The sequence below is a fragment of the Symphalangus syndactylus genome, chromosome 19, assembly GCF_028878055.3.
Source record: "Symphalangus syndactylus isolate Jambi chromosome 19, NHGRI_mSymSyn1-v2.1_pri, whole genome shotgun sequence".
NCBI classification, from domain to species: Eukaryota; Metazoa; Chordata; class Mammalia; order Primates; family Hylobatidae; genus Symphalangus; species Symphalangus syndactylus.
Window position 1 is genome coordinate 49,303,258 of NC_072434.2, and position 22,263 is coordinate 49,325,520.

The 22,263-nt window shown below is 39.1% G+C and overlaps 1 protein-coding gene and 1 long non-coding RNA gene across 5 annotated transcripts in view; both read right to left on the bottom strand.

Annotated features, from left to right (window-relative positions):
- ALG6 (ALG6 alpha-1,3-glucosyltransferase) overlaps positions 1–22,263 on the bottom strand; it is a 71,678-nt gene that overhangs the window by 40,140 nt on the left and 9,275 nt on the right. For all 4 annotated transcript variants that reach the window (XM_055234657.2, XM_063613340.1, XM_055234656.2 and 1 more), the window contains exon 3: positions 604–688. In XM_055234657.2, the coding sequence (XP_055090632.1) occupies positions 604–688 (85 nt within the window). The remainder of the gene's footprint in view (positions 1–603; positions 689–22,263) is intronic.
- LOC134731895 (uncharacterized) lies at positions 6,405–8,569 on the bottom strand. The gene is made up of 3 exons (XR_010114589.1): positions 8,376–8,569; positions 7,533–7,757; positions 6,405–7,279 (listed from the first exon to the last, which is right to left on the bottom strand). It is a non-coding gene; the product is annotated as an uncharacterized lncRNA (long non-coding RNA).

A 22,263-nucleotide genomic window follows, 5' to 3' on the forward strand; every position in this document is an offset into this window, starting at 1 on the left:
AAAATAAAAAGAGAAAATGAACACCTAAATACTCATTCCTTCCACAAATTTTTATTGAGGGTCTACGATGTGTCATGCCCTATACTAGATTCAGGGTATTCAAAGGTGAACCAAAGGGACGCGTGAAATTTTCAGAGTTGAATACAAGTCCTATTATTGTAGGCATCTCCCTTTGGTCCCTTTTTCAGCTCTGCAAATTCAGCCATCAGCTACTGCCAAAGCTCTCCTCTATTTATATCTATAGTTACAATCATAGTGATCTTTAGCGAGAGAAACAGTGGATGAGGGAACAGGGAAGAAATGTTTTTAGCCTATGATGGTGCTTCCATAGTTTATGTCCAGAGGACATATAGACATTCAGAGTTTTATCATCAACGTTCTAGTTCAGCATCATAGCCCATCTAACTAAGTATACGAATTAACTTTCAGGACTATCAAATTTCAAAGACAGGCCTACAAAATGCAAGGCAATATATATGTGGCACCAGTATGCAAGAGATGAGGATGTTCAAGATGAAGAAAATAGCGTGTTGTCCTTTTAATATTTTCAAACAATCTATATTAACTATGATAAACAAGAAAAACAAGTTAAAATTATCATACCATTGTTTGACCGGTAAATTAAAAGTAATTTCTTGCCAGTGTCTCTGAGCTTCATAATCACCAAACATAGGTGGTTTTCCAGCACCTAAGATCAAAGGTAAAAAGAGCAAAACAACAATGTACTTTAGCATATCAGTGATTTTTATTTCCTTACGAAAATTGTCTAAACTAGAGAGGCAGTGTAGGTTATAGAAAGAACACAGGAGTTACCAAGAAAGTCAGAGAGATAAAATCTGAATTCTAGCACTGCTGGCACACTGCTGGAGTGACACTGGGCAAATTACTTAATCTCCCTAAACTTCAGCACATTAAACACAGGATCAATACAACTTCCCTACTGCAGACTACTGGAATATATAAGATAATGGATATAAAATACCCAGCATAGTGCCTGGCACACAGTAAACATTTAATAAATAGACGCTATTGCTAACATTACAGTCATCCCTCAGCATCTGTGGGGGATTCATTCCAGGACCCCCCACTACCACAGAAACCAAACTTCATGGATGCTCATGCCTTATATAAAATGCCATAGTATTTGCATATAACCTCTGCTCATTCTCTTGTATACTTTAAATCATCTTTAGATTACTTATAATACCCAACAATGTAAAATGCTACATAAATAGTTGTTATACTGTATTGTTTAGGGGATAATGACAAGGGAAAAAAATCTGCATGTTCAGTACAGGCACAATCATCCTTTTTTATTTCCTGAATATTTTCTTTTTTTTTTTTTTTTTTACCTAAACTTTTTTTTTTATTATTATACTTTAGGTTTTAGGGTACATGTGCACAATGTGCAGGTTTGTTACATATGTATCCATGTGCCATGTTGTTTTGCTGCACCCATTAACTCGTCATTTAGCATTAGGTGTATCTCCTAATGCTGTCCCTCCCCCCTCCCCCCACCCTACAACAGTCTCCGGGGTGTGATGTTCAGAAATGATGCCGCATACCTACAACTATCGGATCTTTGACAAACCTGACAAAAACAAGAAATGGGGAAAGGATTCCCTATTTAATAAATGGTGCTGGGAAAACTGGCTAGCCATATGTAGAAAGCTGAAACTGGATCCCTTCCTTACGCCTTATACAAAAATTAATTCAAGATGGACTAAAGACTTAAATGTTAGACCTAAAACCATTAAAATCCTACAAGAAAACCTAGGCAATACCATTCAGGACATAGGCGTGGGCAAGGACTTCATGTCTAAAACACCAAAAGCAATGGCAACGAAAGCCAAAATTGACAAATGGGATCTAATTAAACTAAAGAGCTTCTGCACAGCAAAAGAAACTACCACCAGAGTGAACAGGCAACCTACAGAATGGGAGAAAATTTTTGCAACCCACTCATCTGACAAAGGGCTAATATCCAGAATCTACAATGAACTCAAACAAATTTACAAGAAAAAAAAACAAACAATCCCATCAAAAAGTGGGCGAAGGACATGAACAGACACTTCTCAAAAGAAGACATTTATGCAGCCAAAAAACACATGAAAAAATGCTCATCATCACTGGCCATCAGAGAAATGCAAATCAAAACCACAATGAGATACCATCTCACACCAGTTAGAATGGCACTCATTAAAAAGTCAGGAAACAACAGGTGCTGGAGAGGATGTGGAGAAACAGGAACACTTTTACACTGTTTGTGGGACTGTAAACTATTTCCTGAATATTTTCAATCCATGGTTGGCTGAATCCACAGATATAGAACCCATAGATACAGAGGGCTGACTGTACTCAATAATAATTATGTCCAAGTTTATTTTTACTTCATAAGGCTGTCAACTATACTGCCCAATATGTATCACAAAATAGTAACACGAGTATCTGCATTTTATAAAGGACTTTTTTTTTTTTTTTGAGACAGAGTCTTGCTCTGTCACCCAGGCTGGAGTGCAGTGGCACAGTCTCAGCTTACTGCAACCTCCACCTCTGGGATTCAAGTGGTTCTCATGATTCAGCCTCTCGAGTAGCTGGGACTACAGGCGTGTGCCACCATTCCTGCCTAATTTTTGTATTTTTATTAGAGACAGGTTTCACCATGTTGGCCAGGCTGGTCTCAAACTCCTGGTATCAAGTGATCTGCCTGCCTCGACCTCCCAAAGTGCTGGGATTATAGGTATCAGCCACCACGCCCAGCCATTACAAACGACTTTTACAAACTATACATAACTTAAGGTCAAGTATAGGGTCAAAAACAGACTATACGTTACAAAGACATAAATTAGATCAGGATTTGCTGTCAAGTAAGTTGTATAAAAACTACTGCTTTATGGTTTGATTATTTTAATTTCAAAATTGCAAATAAGGGATAATGGATTTGTAATAACTAACACTTGATAGTGCTTACTATATGCCAAATACAACAAACCTATGAAATAGGTATTATCTGGCCAGGCGTGGTGGCTCACACCTGTAATCCCAGCACTTTGGGAGGCCGGGGTGAGCAGATCATGAGGTCAGGAGTTCGAGACCAGCCTGACCAACATGGTGAAACCCTGTCTCTACTAAAACTACAAAAATTAGCCGGGCATGGTGGCACATGCCTGTAATCCCAGCTACTCAGGGAGGCGGAGGCAGGAGAATCGCTGGAACCCAGGAGGCGGAGGTTGCAGTGAGCCAAGATCACACCACTGCACTCCAGCCTGCATGACAGAGTGAGACTCCATCCAAAAAAAGAAATAGGTATTATCATTATACCCACTTTATAGCTGGGAAAACAAAGGCAATGGCCATTCACGTAATAAGCAGCAAAGTCTGGATTTGAATCCAGGCAGACTGGCTCCATAATCCATGCTCTTAGCTCCTATTCTGTAATGCCTCATAAGTTGGTTAAGTAGCTTTTATTCTTAAATCATTTAAAATGACATAAAGGTGGCCGGGCGTGGTGGCTCACACCTGTAATCCCAGCACTTTGGGAGGCCAAGGCAGGTGGATCACGAGGTCAAGAGATCGAGACCATCCTGGCCAACATGGTGAAACCCCATCTCTACTAAAAATACAAAAAATTAGCCAGGGTGGTGGTGAGCATCTGTAGTCCCAGCTACTTGTGAGGCTGAGGCAGGAGAATCACTTGAACCCGAGAGGCAGAGGTTACAGCGAGCTGAGACTGCGCCACTGCACTCCAGCCTGGGTGACAGAGCTAGACCCCATCTCAAAAGAAAAGAAATAAAAAAAAAAAAGATGTAAAGGTATCTCCATTTAGTAAAGAGTAAACACTCACTCACTATTTAACTACCAGTTGATTACAAAATTGTGAGAAGGCCCAACAAGGTACAGTATAATTGCAGCTTTTTAAACTGTCATGTAAGGTAAAAATCACATAGAGTCAAATATACTAATTAACCCATTAGGAAGGTGTGCCATATTGAAGAATGACATATTATTGCTCACTGAAATCCAATCCAGATTTTCTCCAGTTTTAGAACATTACATGAAGTGTTTGTATTTAATTGTTGAATTATACCAATATTCTTTAAATGCTATAATCTCTAAGAAGATATTCCCACTAATGAGACAATCATGGGAAACGCAGATTAACTTTTCTATAGCATATATACATTGAGTGATTTACACAAGAAATTAACCATTGTATACACGCATGTGTGTGTGTCTCTGTCTCTCAGAAAGAAACATGTCTTATTAAGTTTTATATTCTCAGAATTAATAGCACCTAGTAGATTCTCAGTGCCACCCTCATAGGTTATCAGTGAATGTTAATACAGCAAGGATGTTTAAGTTCAAAAGACTTGAGCTTGTGAGTCCCTGATTTTTCACTTACTGATCTGCAACTTAATTTGTGATGGCAGACCAATTAATTTTGCCGAGGCTGCTTTAACACAGTGCCATATATGAGTTCTCACCCAAAAACTTTTCTTTTTTTTTTTTTTTTTTGAGACGGAGTCTCGCTCTGTCGCCCAGGCTGGAGTGCAGTGGCGCGATCTCGGCTCACTGCAAGCTCCGCCTCCCGGGTTCACGCCATTCTCCTGCCTCAGCCTCTCCGAGTAGCTGGGACTACAGGCGCCCGCCACCACGCCCGGCTAATTTTTTGTATTTTTAGTAGAGACGGGGTTTCACCGTAGTCTGGATCTCCTGACCTCGTGATCCGCCCGCCTCGGCCTCCCAAAGTGCTGGGATTACAAGCGTGAGCCACCGCACCCGGCCTCCAAAAACATTTTTAAGTTACTATCTGGCACTTTGAAATTCAAAGTTTCTGTTCATGCTTCTTATTCCATATTCTATACATCTATTTCTGTCAACTCATATCCAACCTTCAAGCATCATCTGAAATCCTAAATCTTCCATGAAGCCTTCCTTCATAAATTAAAAACATATTGATCACTAACTACTTACTTCTCATAATACTTATACTTTCAGTTACCATATGTTTTATCATATGACTATACTATTTCTTAACTGCTAACCAGAAAAGAATTTTATATTCTATATGCAGAGAAACTGATTTTCCAGTGTCCAAAGGAAACACTGCTAGGCATATAGTACATTAAAAGCTTGCTTAATTAAACTGGAAAGGAAGAATAACCTACAATAATAAAAATTTTTTTAAGAAAAGAATTCCCAAAGAATTAATTGCATTTTTGCATGTGTATTCTTTGTCTGGGGGGCGGGGTGAGGGGCAGGGAGGGATATAAGTTTCTATTTTAACGAATACAACCATTGAATATGGCTTCTTTGGGGCTGGGAAGGAGTTGACTTTTCTTTTTATTTGTTTTGTTTTTGTTTTCAGTCCACTGGGATAATAAAAGTCAGAGAGAATCTTAAGTAATTTCCTATACCTGAAGAAATCCAACTATCTAGATTTTCTGAAATTGCTCTAGACTTGTGGTCAATGTGGAAGAATTTATTACCATTCTCTAACAAATAGAAGAATGGATAATGACTCTCTTTAGGGTTGGGAAACAAGTTCCTATCCAGAGTCTAACCTACTTCAATAAATTCAGCTGACACTGGCTATGAAATTAGTACTTAAGTTTTTAAAACTGCTAAAGTGCCCTTAAAGCAACCCAGAAGGACAACCCAACTGTACCTATGGGAGCTTCACTTGGGAAGGGCAAAAAGGATTCCTCCCGCAGTGTTTCATTCTACAAATTCATTTACATAAGATTCAGAATTACATAAAGAAAACACACTAATGTATATTTACTCAGCTTCAATTCTGTCTCATTCTCAGAAAAATGGGCTTAAGCACTACTTAAATGTTCATTTTATTAATTGTTAAACTATTCATAATTATGTTTGAATTTTAAAAACAAGTAGTTTTGTTGTTAACAATACTTATTAACTGCCTTTAAATTAAGATTTTAAACATTTTAGAGAAAAGAATTTGGCTAAAATTTTCCATAATAAAATCTTCCTTTTGGCAGGGTGTGGTGGCTTATGTCTGTGATCACAGCACTTTGGGAGGCCAAGGCGGGCAGATCACCTGAGGTCAGGAGTTCAAGACCAGCCTGACCAACACGGTGAAACCCCATCTCTACTAAAAATACAAAAATTAGTTGGGTGTGGTGGCGCATGCCTGTAATCCCAGCTACTTGGGAGGCTGAGGCAGAAGAATCAACTGAACCTGGGAGGCGGAAGTTGCGGTGGGCCGAGATCATGTCATTGCACTCCAGCCTGGGTGACAGAGCAAGACTCTGTCTCAAAAAAAAAAAAAAAAAAAAAAAAAAAAATCCTTTTATATATTCCATGCAATGGGTTAAGTAGAAAGAAAACTAAGCAGTTAAACAGAACACAGTCATACTTTAGTAATGACTGATGTGCTACAAAAACTGATTCTCTATAACTTTCTCCTCAAACAGCCAATGTAGCTTTGGGGAAAAAAAGTTATTGAAATAAAATGACTTTCCCAGGCTCAAGTGTTGCCATTTGCCTTAAAGACACTGGTAACACTTTGGATCAAGTATAGAGGAACTGTGAATCTCTACAAGAAACGGTAAACCATCAATACTAAAATCAAAATTTTTCTACTCCCCATGGATTGTTTAAAAGCAACAAACAGTATTTATTCAATATTTTTAGGTCTCTGAAAATTAATGTATATAAGCTTCTCTAAAAACGTAAGGGATAGACATTTCAGAAAAAATTAAATTACAATAATATACATAAGCCATTTTCCTAAATAATACATACATTTCCAAAGGAGGAATAATGCATTAATACTAAGCAAGCTAACCTGAGTTTCCACACTTGAATGTGATGGAGTTCTGAACATGCAACTCCAAAATCTGGCACCTTGGCATATTGAATATTTTAAGCTAAAGGAATTTGAGGAAGGGCAGATGCAGGAAGAACTGACCATCCCCTGAAGCAGATCATAAAATCCTCATGTGACAGGTGCCCTCCCTATACCCAGAGAAAAGAAGCATCTTTATCTCCAAAGGTGAAAGGATACCCAGAGGAACCAAAATGAACAGGTTTTGCCAAGTTTCCCCAGTTTACTACTCTTGACTCACAGCCTATTGTCCTATCACATTTTCTACAACTCTCCACTCTTCATAGAAGTTAGTATAAAAACACTCAGGTTTAACTGTTTCTTCGGGTCTTCATTTCCTTCTGAAGGTTTCAAACTTACATTCAATAAATGTGTATGTTTTTGTCTTGTTAATCTGTCTTTTGTTACATGGGCACAGTAGAGAACCTAGAAGGACAGAAGGAAAATGTATTTTTCCTCTCCTGTAGGTGCTTCTTAATTATAATCTTAAAATAAGATAAACCAAAAGCAAACTAAAATAAGCATATTAAAAAACAAACTATGGCAGAGGAGGCAGAGCAGGATGGCCAAATAGAACCCTCCGGCGACTGTCCCCCTGGCAGGAACACCAAATTCAACAACTACCCCCACAAGAAAGTACCTTCATAAGAACCAAAAATCAGTTGAGCAATCACAGTACCTGGTTTTAACATCATATCAAGGAAAAAGGCACTGAAGAGGGTAAGAAAGATAGTATTGCATTGTCAACATCACTTCTCTCCCATTCCCCAGCATCAGCTGCATGGTATGAAGACGGAATCTGTGTGTTTGGGGAGGGAGAGTGCAGTGACTATGGGACTCTGCACTGGAACTCAGTCTTGCTTGTCACAGCAGAAAGCAACACAGGGCAGAATTCAGCTGGTACCTATGGAGGAAACATTTAGGCTAGTCCTAGCCAGAAAGGAATGGTCCATCCCACCAGTAAGAACCTGAGTTCCAGATAGGCACACCACTATAGGCTAAAGCACTCTGGGGTCTTAAACAAACTTGAAAGGCAGTTTAAACCACAAGGACTTCATAGGCAAGTCCTGGTGCTGTGTTGAACTCAGAGGCAGTGGACTGGGGGTGCATATGACCTAGTAAGACACCAGCTGGGGCAGCCAAGGGAGTGCTTGCATCACCCCTCCCTCAACCCCAGGCAGCATGGCTTGCAGCTCCAGGAGAGACTCCTTCCTTCTGCTTAAGGAAAGGAGACTGGAGAGTAAAAGAGGACTTTGTCTTGCAACTTAAATACCAGCTCTGCCACAGCAAAATAAGGTAACAGGCAGAGTCCTGAGGCCCACATTCCAGGCCCTAGCTTCAGGCCACAGTGGAGTAGAGCACCAGGCAGACTCCTGGAGTCCCGGATTCCAGGCCTGGCTCCCGATTAAGGTTCCTAACTCCAGGCCTTGGCTCCCAGACAGCATTTCTGACCCAACATAGGCTGTGAGTTGGAGAAGCTGCCACCCTAAGGAAAGGGCATAAGCCTGGCTGGATTCAATACCTGCTGATGAAGAACCATGGGCCTTGAGTGAACATCGGCAGGAATCAGGCAGTGACTGCCGCAGGCCTTGGGTAAGACCCAGTGCTGTGCTGGCTTCAGGTCTGATGTAGCACAGTCCCAATGTGATGGCCACATGGGTAGTTTTGTCACCCCTCCTCCAGCTCCCATCAGCTCAACGTGGAGAGACAGACTCCATTTCTTTGGGGGAAAGTAAGGGAAAAGAACAAGAGTCTTTGTCCGGTAATCGAAAGAATTCTCTCAGATTTGTTACCCAAGACCATCAAAGTGGTACCTCTATGAGCCTGCAAGAGTCACAATGTTACTGGGCTTGGGTTGCTGCCCCCTAATGCAAATATGGCTGCAGTGACCATGGATGACAACACTCAATTCCCTTTGAATACTTGGAAAGCCTTCCCAAGAAGGATGGGTATAAACAAGCCCAGACTGTGATGACTACAATAAATACCTAACTTTTCAATATCCAGATGAATATCCACAAGCATTAAGACCATCCAGAAAAACATGACCTCACCAAACTTAATAAGGCACCAGCAACCAATCTCAGAGTGATAGAGGTATGTGACCTTTCAAACAGAGCATTCAAAATAACTGTTTTGAAGAAACTCAAAAAAATCAAGATATAACAGAGAAGGAATTTAGAATCCTATCCTTAACAGAGATGGAAATAATTTGTTAAAATCAAGCAGAAATTCTGGTGCTAAAAAATTCAATTGACATACTGTAGAATGCATCAGAGTCTCTCAACAGCAGAACTGATCAAGCAAAAGAAAGAATCAGTAAGCTCGAAGGCAGGCTATTTGAAAATATACAGTCAGTGGAAACTAAAGAAAAATAAGAATGACAAACGAAGCATGCCTAGAAGATCTATAAGATAGCCTCAAATGGACAAATCGAAGAGCTTTTGGTCTTAAAGAGGTAATAGAGAGAGAGAGAGATCAGTGTAGAAAGTCTATTCAAAGGGATAATAACTGAGAACATTCCAAACCTAGAGAAAGATATCAATATTCAAGTACAAGGTTATAGAACACCAAGCAGATTTAATGCAAATAAGACTACCTCAAGACTTTTTAACAGTCAAACTCCCAAAGGTTAAGGATAAAGAAAGAATCCTAAAATCAGCAAGAAAAAAGAAACAACATACAAAGGAGTTCCAATACATCTGGCAGCAGACTTCTCAGTAGAAAGCCACACAGGCCAGGAGAGAATGGCACAACATATTTAAAGTACTGAAGGAAAAAAAACTTTTATCCTAGAATAGTATATCCAGCAAAAATACCCATCAAACATGAAGGAAATATAAAGATCTTCCCAGACGAAAAAGCTGAGAGATTTAATCAACACTAGACCTATCCTACAAGAAATGCTAAAGGGAGTTCTTCAACCAGAAAGAAAAGGGCATTAATGAGCAATAAGAAATCATCTGAAGGTGCAAAACTCACTGGTAAATAGTAAGTACACAGAGTATTTTAACACTGTCAGTAAGGTTTGTAAACTACCCATATCTTGAGTAGAAAGACTAAAAGATGAACCTATCAAAAATAATAACCATAACTTTTCAAGACACAGACAGTAGAATAAAATATAAATAGAAACAATAAAAAGTTAAAAAGCAGGGGAATAAAGTTAAAGTGTAGAGTTTTTGTTAATTTTCTCTTTGCTTATTTGTTAGTTTTTACAATCAGTATTAAGTAATCATTAGCTTAAAATAATGAGTTATTAGATGTTATTTGCCAGCCTGGGGAATACGGCCAAACCCCCATCTCTACAAAAATACAAAAAACTAGCTGGGCATGGTGGCATGTGCCTGTAATCTCAGCCACTTGGGAGGCTGAGGTGAAAGGATAACCTGAGTCTGGAAGGCGGAGGTTCCAATGAGCCAAGATCACCTCACTTAGGCCAGGCGCGGTGGCTCACGCCTGTAATCCCAGCACTTTGGGAGGCCAAGGCGGGCAGATCACTTGAGGTCAGGAGTTTGAGACCAGCCTGGCCAACATGGTGAAAACTCGTCTCTACTAAAAATACAAAAAAATTAGCCAGGCATGGTGGCGTGCACCTGTAATCACAGCTACTCCAGAGGCTGAGGCAGGAGAATCGCTTGAACAGTCTGCTGCCTACAAGAAACATACTTCATTTATAAAGACACATATAGACTGAAAATAAAAGGATGGAAAAAGATATTCTATGCAAATGGAAACCAAAAAGAGCAGGAGTAGCTATACTTACATCAGACAAAACAGATTTCAAGACAAAAGCTATAAAAAGAGACAAAGAAGCCGGGCGCGGTGGCTCACACCTCTAATCCCAGTACTTTGGCAGGCCAAGGCAGGCGGATCGCCTGAGGTCAGGAGTTCAAGACCAGCCTCGCCAACATGGCAAAACCTCGTCTTTTCTAAAAATACAAAAATTAGCTGGGCATGGTGGCGCACACCTGTAGTCCCACTACTTGGGAGGCTGAGGTAGGAGACTCACTTGAACTCTGGAGGCAGGAGGTTGCAGTGAACCGAGATCACACCACTGCACTCCAGCCTGGGCAACAGAGTAAAAGACTCTGTCTCCAAAAAACACAAAAAAAGAGAAAGACAAAGAAGGTCATTATATAATGACAAACGGATCAATTCAGCAAGAGACATAACAATGGTAAATATATATGCATCCAGCACTGGAGCACCTAGATACATAAAACAAATATTATTAGAGCTAAAGAGAGGGTCTCCAATAGGGTAATAGCTGGAGATGTCAACTTCAGCACTGGACAAATCATCCAGACAGAAAATCAACAAAGAAACATCAGACTTAATCTGCAGTGTAAACTAAATGGACCTATCAGATATTTATACATCATTTCATCCAATGGCTAGAGAATATACACATTCTTCTCCTTGGCACACAGATAGACCATATGATAGACCACAAACAAGTCTTAAAAAAATTCAAAACACTGATATCATATCAGGTATCCTTTCTAACCACAATGGAATAAAACTAGAAATCAATAACAAGAGGAATTTTGGAAAGAGTACAAACATATGGAAATTAATCAATATGATCCTGAATTACCAGTGTGCCAATGAAGAAATTAAGAAGAAAATTTAAAAATTTCTTGAAACAAATGAAAATGGAAACACAACATACCAAAACCTATGGGATACATGAAAGCAGTACTAAGAGGAAAGTTTATAGCAATAAGTGCCTATGTCAAAAAAGTAGAAAAACTTCAAATAAACAACCTAATGATACATCTTAAAGAACTAGAAAAGCTCCAGCAAAATAAACAGAAAATTAGTAGAAGAAATAGTAAAGATCAGAGCAGAAATAAACGAAATTGAAAGATCAACGAAACAAAAGTTGGTTTTTGAAAAGATAAACAAAATTGAGACACTTTTAGCCAGACTAGGAAAAAAAGAAAGAAGACTACAATAAATAAAATCAGAGATCAAAGAGGAGACATTACAACCGATACTGCAGAAATTCAAAGGATCACCAGAGACTACTATGAGCAATTATATGCCAAAAAACTGGAAAGCCTAGAAGAAACTGATAAATTCCTAGACACATACAACCTACCAAGACTGAACCAGGAAGAAATCCAAAACCTGAACAGATCAATAACAAGCAATGACATCAAAGCAGTAATTAAAAGTCTCCCAGCAAAGAAAAGCCTAGAACCTGATGGCTTCACTGCTGAATTTCACCAAACATTTAAAGAAAATTCCTAATATCAGTCCTATTCAAACTATTCCAAAAAATAGAGGAGGGAATACTTCCAAACTCATTCTACGAGCCCAGTATTCCTAATAACAGAACCAGAGAAAGACATATTAAAAAAAGAAAAAAAAACTACAAGCCAATATCCCTGATGAACATTGATGCAAAAATCCACAACAAAATACTAGCAAACTGTATTCAACAGTACATTAAAAAGATCATTCATCATTACCCCACAGATAAATCCCACGGATGCAAGAATGGTTCAACATATGCAAATCAATCAGTGTGGTACATCAAATCAACACAATGAAGGACAAAAATCATATGACCATTTTGGTTGATGCTGAAAAAGTATCTGATACCATTCCACATCCCTTCCTGACACAAACCCGCAAAAAATTGAGTTTAGAAAAAAACATACCTCAACACAACAAAAGCCATATATAACAGACCCACAGCTAGTAACATACTGAATGGGGAAAAACTGAAAGCCTTTCCTCTAAGATCTGGAACAAGAGAAGAATGCCCACTTTCACAACTGTTATTCAACATAGTGCTGTTAGTCTTAGCTAGCGCAATCAGACAAGAGAAAGAAAGGTCACCCAAACTGGAAAGGAAGAAGTCAAATTATCCTTGTTTGTAGATGATATGATCTTATATTTGGAAAAACCTTAAAACACCATAAAAAAACTATTAGAACTGTAAAACAAACTCAGTAAAGTTGCAGCATAAAAAAATCAACATACAAAAATCAGTAGTACTTCTGTAGGCCAATGGTGAACAATTTGAAAAAGAAATTTTAAAAATCCCATTTACAATAGCCAAAAATAAAATTAAATACCTAGGAATTAACTAAAGAAAAAAAGATCAGGCCAAGCACAGTGGCTCAAGGCCAGGCGTGGTGGCTCACACCTGTAATCCCAGCACTTTGGGAGGCTGAGATGGGCAGATCATAAGGTCAGGAGTTCAAGACCAGCCTGGCCAACATGGTGAAACCCCGTTTCTACTAAAAATAATAATAATAATACAAAAATTTTTCAGGCGTGGCGGCATGCGCCTATAATCCCAGCTACTCAGGAGACTGAGGCAGGAGAATTGCTTTAACCTGGGAGGTGGAGGTTGTTGTGAGCCAAGATCATGCCATTGCACTCCAGCCTGGGTGACAGAGCGAGACTCCATCTCAAAAAAAAGAAAGAAAAAGTAAAAGATGTTAATAAAAAACTATAGAACACTGATGAAAGAAATTCCAAAAAATGGGAAAATATTCTATGTTCATGGATTGGAAGAATCAATATCATTAAATGTCCATTCTACCCAAAGCAATCTACAGATTCAATGCAATCTCCATCAAACTACCAATGACATTCCTCACAGAAATAGAAAAAATAATCTTAAAATTTATATGGAACCACGAAAGATCCCAAATAGTCAAAACTATCCTAAGCAAAAAGAACAAAACTGGAGGAATTACATTATACTGACTTCAATTTTACTACAGAGCTATAGTAACCAAAACAGCATGGTACTGGCATAAAAACAGATACCTAGACCATGGAACAGAATAGAGAACCCAGAAACAAATACACACATCTACAGTGAACTCATTTTTGACAAAGGTGCCAAGAACATACACTGGGGAAAAGAGAGTCTCTTTGGGGGAAAATTGGATATCTATATGCAGAAAATGAAACTAAACGCCTATCTCTCATCATATACAAAAATCAAATCAAAATGGATTAAAGACTTAAATATACGACCTCACACTACGAAACTGCTACAAGAAAACATTGGGGAAACTCTCTAGGACATTGGTCTGGGCAAAAATTTCTGGAGTAATACTCTACAAGCACAAGCAACCAAAGCAAAAATGGGCAAATGGGATCCATCAAGTTTAAAAGCTTCTGCACAGCAAAGGAAACAATCAACAAAGACAGAACCCACAGAATGGGAGAAAATATGCACAAACTACCCATCTGACAAGGGATTAACAACCAGAATATATAAGGAATTCAAGCAACTCAATATGAAAAAAATCATATAATCCAATTAAAAAATGGGCAAAAGATCTGAATACATATTTTTCAAAAGAAGACACAAATGTCAAACAGGAATACGAAAAAGTGCTCAACATCACTGATCAGCAGAGAAATGCAAATCAAAACTACAATGAGATATCATCTCACCCAGGTAAAATGGCTTTTATCCAAAAGACAGGCAATAAAGGAAATCCACATATTGAAAAGATAGCTCCACTCTTACATTTATTGCAGCACCGTTCACAATAGCCAAGATTCGCAAGCAACCCAAGTGTCCATCAGCAGACGAATGAATAAATAAAATGTATATGCAATGGATTCAGCCATAAAAAAGAATGAGATCCTGTCACTTGCAACAACCTAGGTGGAATGGAGGTCATGATGTTAAGTGAAACAAGCCAGGCACAGAAAGACAAACTTTCAATATTCTCACTCATTAGTGGGAGCTAAAAATTGAAACAATTGAACTCTTGGAGATGAAGAACAGAATTATGGTTACCAGAGGCTGAGAAGAGTGGGTGGGGTGGGGAAGATTAATGGGTACAAAAATATAATTACACGGAATGAATAAGATCTAGTATTTGATAGTTCAACAGGGTGACTGCAGTCAACAATAATTTATTGTACCATTTTTAAATAACTAAAAGTATAAATGGAATGTTTATAATACAAAGAATAAATGCTTGAGGTAATGAATACCTCATTTACCCTAATGTGATTATTACACATTATATGCTTGTGTCAAAACATTGCATGTTAGTCAGGTGCAGCGGTATGTGCCTATAGTCCTGGCTACCTATAAGGCTGAGGGAGGAGGATCGCTTGAGCCCAGGGGGTCAAGGCTGCAGTGAACCATGATGGCACCACTGTACTCCAGCCTGGGTGACGTAGTGAGACACTGTATCTAAAAAATAAAATAATGGCCAGGCACGGTAGCTCATGCCTGTAATCCTAGCACTTTGGGAGGCCAAGGTAGGCAGATCGCCAGGAGTTCAAGACCAGCCTGGCCAACATGGTGAAACCCCATCTCTACTAAAAATACAAGAAAAATTAGCTGGGCATGGTGGTGAGCACCTGTAATCCCAGCTACTCGGGAGGCTGAGGCAGGAGAATCACTTGAACCCAGAGACAGAGGCTGCAGTGAGCTAAGATTTCACAACTGCACTCCACCCTGTGCTGGAGCACAGGGCAATGGAGCCAGACCCTGTCTCAAAAAAATAAAAATAGGCTGGGCATGGTGGCTCACGCCTGTAATCCCTGCACTTTGGGAGGCCAAGGTGGGTGGATCTCGTGAGGTCAGGAGTTTGAGACCAGCCTGGCCAACATGGTAAAACCCCGACTCTGCTAAAAATACAAAAACTTAGGCAGGATGCGGTGGCTCACGCCTGCAATCCCAGCACTTTGGGAGGCCGAGACGGGCGGATCATGAGGTCAGGAGCTCGAGACCATCCTGGCTAACATGGTGAAACCCCGTCTCTAACAAAAATACAAAAAAATTAGCCAGGTGTGGTGGCAGGTGCCTGTAGTCCCAGCTACTAGGGAGGCTGAGGCAGGAGAATGGTGTGAACCCAGGAGGCAGAGCTTCCAGTGAGCCGAGATCACGCCACTGCACTCCAGCCTGGGCGACAGAGCGAGACTCCGCCTCAAAAAAAAAAAAAAATACAAAACTTAGCCAGGCATGGTGGCGCGCGCCTATAATCCTAGCTACTCAGGAGGCTGAGGCAGGAGAATCGCTTGAACTCGGGAGGCAGAGTTGCAATGAGCCGAGATCGTACCACTGCACTCCAGCCTGGGTGACAGAGTGAGACTCTTGTCTCAAAAAAATAATAAATAATCAGCTGGGCGCTGAGGCGGGCAGATCACTTGAAGTCAGGAGTTCGAGACCAGTCTGGTCAACATGGTAAAACCCCATCTCTACTAAAAATACAAAAAATTAGCTGAGCGTGGTGGCGCATGCTCGTAGCCCCAGCTACCTGGGAGGCTGAGACAGAATTGCTTGAACTGGGGAGGCAGAGGTTGCAGTAAGTCGAGATGGCACCACTGCACTCCACTCTGGGTGACAGAGCGAGACTACATTTCAAAAAATAATAATAAAATAAAAATTTTAAATAATAAAAATATAAATAAAATAAAAATTAAAAAAAAAAATTTCATGTGACCCATGAATATGTACATCTACTATGTACACATAAAAATTAAAAATTTAATTTTTATGGGTACATAAAAAAATTAAAAGCAAAAAACTTTTAAAAAAACAACAAAAAAAGAAATTATGAGCTGGGAGCAGTGGTACAAGCTGAGATATTTTACAATACATAAAAATGATGCATTTCTATTGGGAGGCTAGGTGGGAGGACCGCTTGAGGCCAGGAGCCCAAGGTTACAGTGCCTGATGATCACATCCTGTAAATAGTCACTCTACTGCAGCTTGAGCAACATAGTGAAAACTCACTTCTTAAAAACAAAACAATACAAATTAGGATACCAAAAATAGTATTTTAATCAACAGAAGGAAAAATATCTCAGCAGAATCACAGATGTTATTCATTAATTCTCCCAACCTCCGATGACACATAAGTCCCTCACACATGAATGCTAAAAATGTTATATTCTTTATGATGGAGTTGAGTTCTATAATGGAATCTCTCCCCTCCCCTCCCCTCCCCTCCCTTCCTTCTTTTATTTTCTTTTAAACAGGGTCTTGTTCTGTCACCCAGGCTGGAGTCCAGTGGTGTGATCACGGCTCACTGTGGCCTTGACCTTCTGAGCTCAAGGGATCCCACCTCAGCCCCCACTATCAGTAGCTGGGACTACAGGCATGCGCCACCATGCCCACCTAATTTTTGGGTGTTGTTTTTGTTTTTGTTTTTTTGAGACGGTCTCGCTCTGTCGCCCAGGCTGGAGTGCAGTGGCGAGATCTCAGCTCACCGCAAGCTCTGCCTCCCGGGTTCATGCCATTCTCCTGCCTCAGCCTCCCTAGTAGCTGGGACTACAGGCGCCCGCCACCACGCCCAGCTAATTTTTTGTATTTTTAGTAGAGATGGGTTTTCACCGTGTTAGCCAGGATGGTCTTGATCTCCTGGCCTCGTGATCCACCTGCCTCGGCCTCCCAAAGTTCTGGGATTACAGGCGTGAGCCACCGCGCCTGGCCAAGTTTTGTATTTTTTATAAAGACAAGGTTTCCCCATATTGCCCAGGTTGGACTCAAACTTTTGGGCTCAAGTGATCCACCTGCCTCGGCCTCTCAAAGTGTGAGCCACTGTGCCCAGCCACCATTTTTCTTAATGTTTAGCATTTTTATTTTCCTTATCTGAAAAATGACAAAAATATATCATAGCCATCTACAAGAAGCCTTCAAATAATCTACTAATGTGCAATAACAATATTGTTCTTATATAGTAACCCAAAAGGAATCTGATTCTGTTGATTTTCCTCGGGACAATTTAAGAGCAGGGTTTAAAATAAGTAGCTGGAGTCCTGTTTTCTTTTCCAGATGAGAAAAGTAATTGAGTAAACTCAGTTCATGAAAGAAATGTCAGGTTAAGTAATATATGTAAGTCACAAGAATAGAGAAGTATTGGATGAATTGTCCCCTCCTGAATTCCCATTAAGCATTTGATTATATATACCAGCAATACTGAAATAGTATCATTTAAAAATTTGTAGTATTTTATCCTATACTCTGATTTTAGTTCTTTTCAACTTCACCTTAAAATAAACAAGAAAATAATATATGTGTCACAATTAGGAGACAAAAGAAAAACTGGAAAAAAGACTGCAAACTAAATAATCACCATGAATTAGTACCAAATTCAGAAAAGGGGACGACTTTCCAATGGACCAATTATGGACTAAAAGTAATATTATAAGTTAAATATTTTATATAACAACTTCTAATTGGACCTTTCCTCAGCCCTTCTTCCCCTACTTCAGCCACCAAACTACTTCCTTTCTTCCGTTCACAAACAAACTTCCTGAAAGCTGCTATGCCCATTTGGTAACTACCATTCAGTCCTCAGTTCATTACAGTCTGGCAACCAGGAGGTTCACATGGCCTCCTATAGATCCCTTGTCTATTTTAAATTTTCATCCTTTTTGACATGTCTATAGCTTGACACTGTTGGCCGGTCCTCATTTTGTAAAGTTCTCTGGTTTCTTGGCTTCTAGCAAAACAAACTCTCCAGATGCTAAGCCCACTACACAGTTTCTTCTCAGTCTCCTTTAATCATTCTCCCTTCTCTCTGGAGATGATTAGTGGTTAAATGTTTTCTTCTTGCACAAAAGTTGCTTTTGTTGAGGGGCAAAATCAACTCCTAAACCTTCAACCATCATGTCTATTAACCCTCTGTAAACACTAGAATAACTTATGGAGCTTTTAAAAATATAGATGGCACTTCAGTTTCCAGCAATATGTCAGATAAAGGGTCCAAAAACATCTCCAGTAAAAATCCTAGTTAACATTGAATAAATAATGTATATAATATAATGTTTTACATATGATGTTTTCTATATAATGTATGATTTATATTTGTTTTTATATATTAATAATATAGTATTACATATCCTACTTTTATAAATATATAATTTTAATATATGGCTGAACTAGCAGTAACATGAAAGAATTCCTTAGAGGCCCCAGAAACAACAGCGAAGGGTAGATTCAGAGAAGTAAGCATTTGCCTTGAGGGTATCCGATGATCTCTGGTGGTCAATAGCCTGGCTACCAGGAGCCCTATACAATCAGTAAGGAGGCAAAGCCTGGGATCTGAACGGGTAGGAACTCAAGGTCAGAGAACCTTCTACTACAATTTAAAATACAATGCCTTTAGGGAGATAGTGAAGATAGTACTCATCTCGGCCTTGGCTCCTGGTAGTACGGGAAAAAGGAAAAAGAGTCCTATGAAAATTCCTAACCATATGCCTGCATTTGCCCAGGTTGGGGCCTGAATTCACACCGAGTACATGACCCAAAGAAATTTTAAGTTGCTAATTTAGTTTGATTTTTGTTAATAGTGCCCCAGGTGCCTACCAGGAAGCAACATAAACCCTATGTGGAAAAATGCACAGGAAACTCAAGCCTCAAAGAATTCCCACAGATAGAAGTTCCAAATTACATAAACTCACAATTTTATTAAAAATCACTAAGCTCATGAAGAAACAAAATACCATGAGCTAGGGTCAGGAGAAACAAAAAACTATGAAATCAGAATGCAGATACGGGAATTTTTAGATAAGGAACATAAAATAAGCATGCTTCAACGGCTTAACAATACAAAAGAGACCTTGAAAGTATGCTGAAGGAAAAAGAGTATCAGAAATGATCAAGATCTAAGAAGGAACCAAAGAGAACTTCTGGAAATAAAAAATATAATAACTGAAACCTTAACATTCAATGGGGAGTTAAAAATAAAAACAAATTAAGCACAGCTAAAAAGTAATGAACAGGAAACCAAATTTGATGATTATAAAGGAAGCACTGAGAAGAAACTCCGAGATGGAAAACACAAGAGATTATGAAACACAGAAGACAGAATGAAAAGACCCAACATACATCTAACAAGAGTTGCACAAGAATAAAAATGAGGAAGATACAATATTCGAAGAGATAACTGAGAACTATAAAGTCAATGAGAGGAAGAGATTATTGTCTATTTTATTCTCTGTGGCATCACTAGCCCTTGGCACATAGTGAATGGCCTATACATATCTGTGGAATTCCTAACCAAAGATCCAACATATATCTAATCAGAGTTCTAAAAGGAAGAAAAATAAGAAGACACAGTAGCTGAAAAGTTTCTAGAACAGACAGAAAATACCATTCCTTAGAGATAGAAATCACAGAAAATCCTAGGATGACAAATGTTTTGATATTCACTAAGATATATCGTAGTGAAACTGCAGCAAGAAAGGAAAGGCAAATTACCTACAAAAGAATAACAATTAAAACGACAGCTGATGTCCAAACATCAACACAAATTAAAAGACAATGATATTTTCAAAATACTAAGAGAAAATAACCATCAAAACAATTCCATACCCAGCAAAACTTTAAGACTGAGGGCCAAATAAAGGCATTTTCAGACAAAAACTGGGTTTGCCACCAATAGACTCTCACCAAAAAACCTCCCAAAGGTGTACTTCAGGAAGAAAAAAAAATGATCTCAAAGAAAGATACAATATGTAAGAAAGAAGGATGAACAGAAAATGCTGAACACAAAGGTAAAACTAAATAAATATGCAGGGCACAGTGGCTCACACCTGTCATCCCAGCACTTCGGGAGGCCAAGGTGGGAGGATCCCCCTTGAGCCCAGGAGTTTGAGCCCAGCTTGGGCAACATAGCAGGACCTTATGTCTACTAAAAATAAAAAAACATATATTTAGCTGGGTGTGGTGGCAAGCACCTGTAGTTCCAGCTACTGGGGAGGCTGGAGCAGGAGGATCCTCTGAGCCCAGGAAGTCAAGGCTGCAATGAACTATGGTCATGCCACTGTACTTGAGCTTGGGCAACAGAGTGAGATCCCATCTCTAAAAATAAATAAATAATAAATAACAAAACAATATTAACTGTACAAAACAAGTCATTAATGCCTAATTTATAGGATTAAAAATCATGGAAGAAACAAAATCCTAGACAGTAACATTTTAACCTGGGAAGTGAGGATCTGTAACGAGAATTAAAACATTCTAAAATCTTTGCATTGTTCAAGAGGATATATATTAAGTTTAGGCTTTGTTAAGTTAAATATGCAACTGGAAATTTCCAGATAAGTCCTGAAAGAAGAAAATAAAGTATAGCTTTCAAACCAACAGAGGAGGGAAACAGCAACTGAGGAAGGAAATTGCTTAGACATATCTAAACATACGGTAAAGAATAAAAGGACAGAAAAAGATATAACAAGCAAAAAATCAAACTAAAGAAAACTATTATGGCTATATTAATTTTAAAGGAAACAAACTTTAACAAAAAAGCATTACTGTAAACAAACAGGGAAGCAACAGTGATATGAAATTCAAGTCACACACAAACATTTTACCTGTAATACCAGCACTTTGGGAGGCAGAGGCGGTGGATCACCTGAGGTCAGGAGTTCAAGACCAGCCTGGTCAACATGGTGAAACCCCGTCTCTACTAAAAATGCAAAGATTAGTTGGGTGTGGCAGCGCACGCCTGTAATCCCAGCTACTAGGGAGGCTGAGGCAGGAGAATCCCTTGAACCCGGGAGGCAGAGGTTGCAGTGAGCTGAGATTGTGCCGTCCAGCCTGGGCAACAGAGTGAGATTCCGTCTCAAAAAATAAAAGAAAAAAGAAAAACAATTCTAAATCACCTAGTAATATAGATACAAAATATACACACACAAGTTGACAAAACGATAAAGAGAAACTACAGCTCTCTTAATAACTGGTAGATTAACTGGTAAAATATCAGCAAGAATATAAAAAACAATTGTATCAAAACAATAATATTGGGTTGTTGAATATATGCAGAATACTAAACTAGAGATTACACATTCTTTTCAAGCACACACAGAACATTTACAAAAACTGATTATATACTAGGTCAAATTTCAATGCTTTTCAAAGAATTAGTACTACACAGAAAGATTCTCTTTCTACCATCTACTTAATTTAAAATATCAAAAAGATAATTTTTAAAGCTTAAATATTTAAAAAATTTTAAACATAGTTCTAAATAACTCATGGGTCAAAGTAGATGTCACATTAGAAATTAGAAAATATGGCCGGGCGCGGTGGCTCACGCTTGTAATCCCAGCACTTTGGGAGGCCGAGGCGGGCGGATCACGAGGTCAGGAGATCGAGACCACGGTGAAACCCCGTCTCTACTAAAAATACAAAAAAAAAAATTAGCCGGGCGTGGTGGCGGGCGCCTGTAGTCCCAGCTACTCGGAGAGGCTGAGGCAGGAGAATGACGTGAACCCGGGAGGCGGAGCTTGCAGTGAGCCGAGATTGCGCCACTGCACTCCAGCCTGGGCAACATAGCCAGACTCCGTCTCAAAAAAAAAAAAAAAAAAAAAAAAAAAAAAAAGAAATTAGAAAATATTACTTGTGGGATGGTACTCTAAAGAAAATGTATAGCTTAAATGATAGTGTTACGGAGACTGAA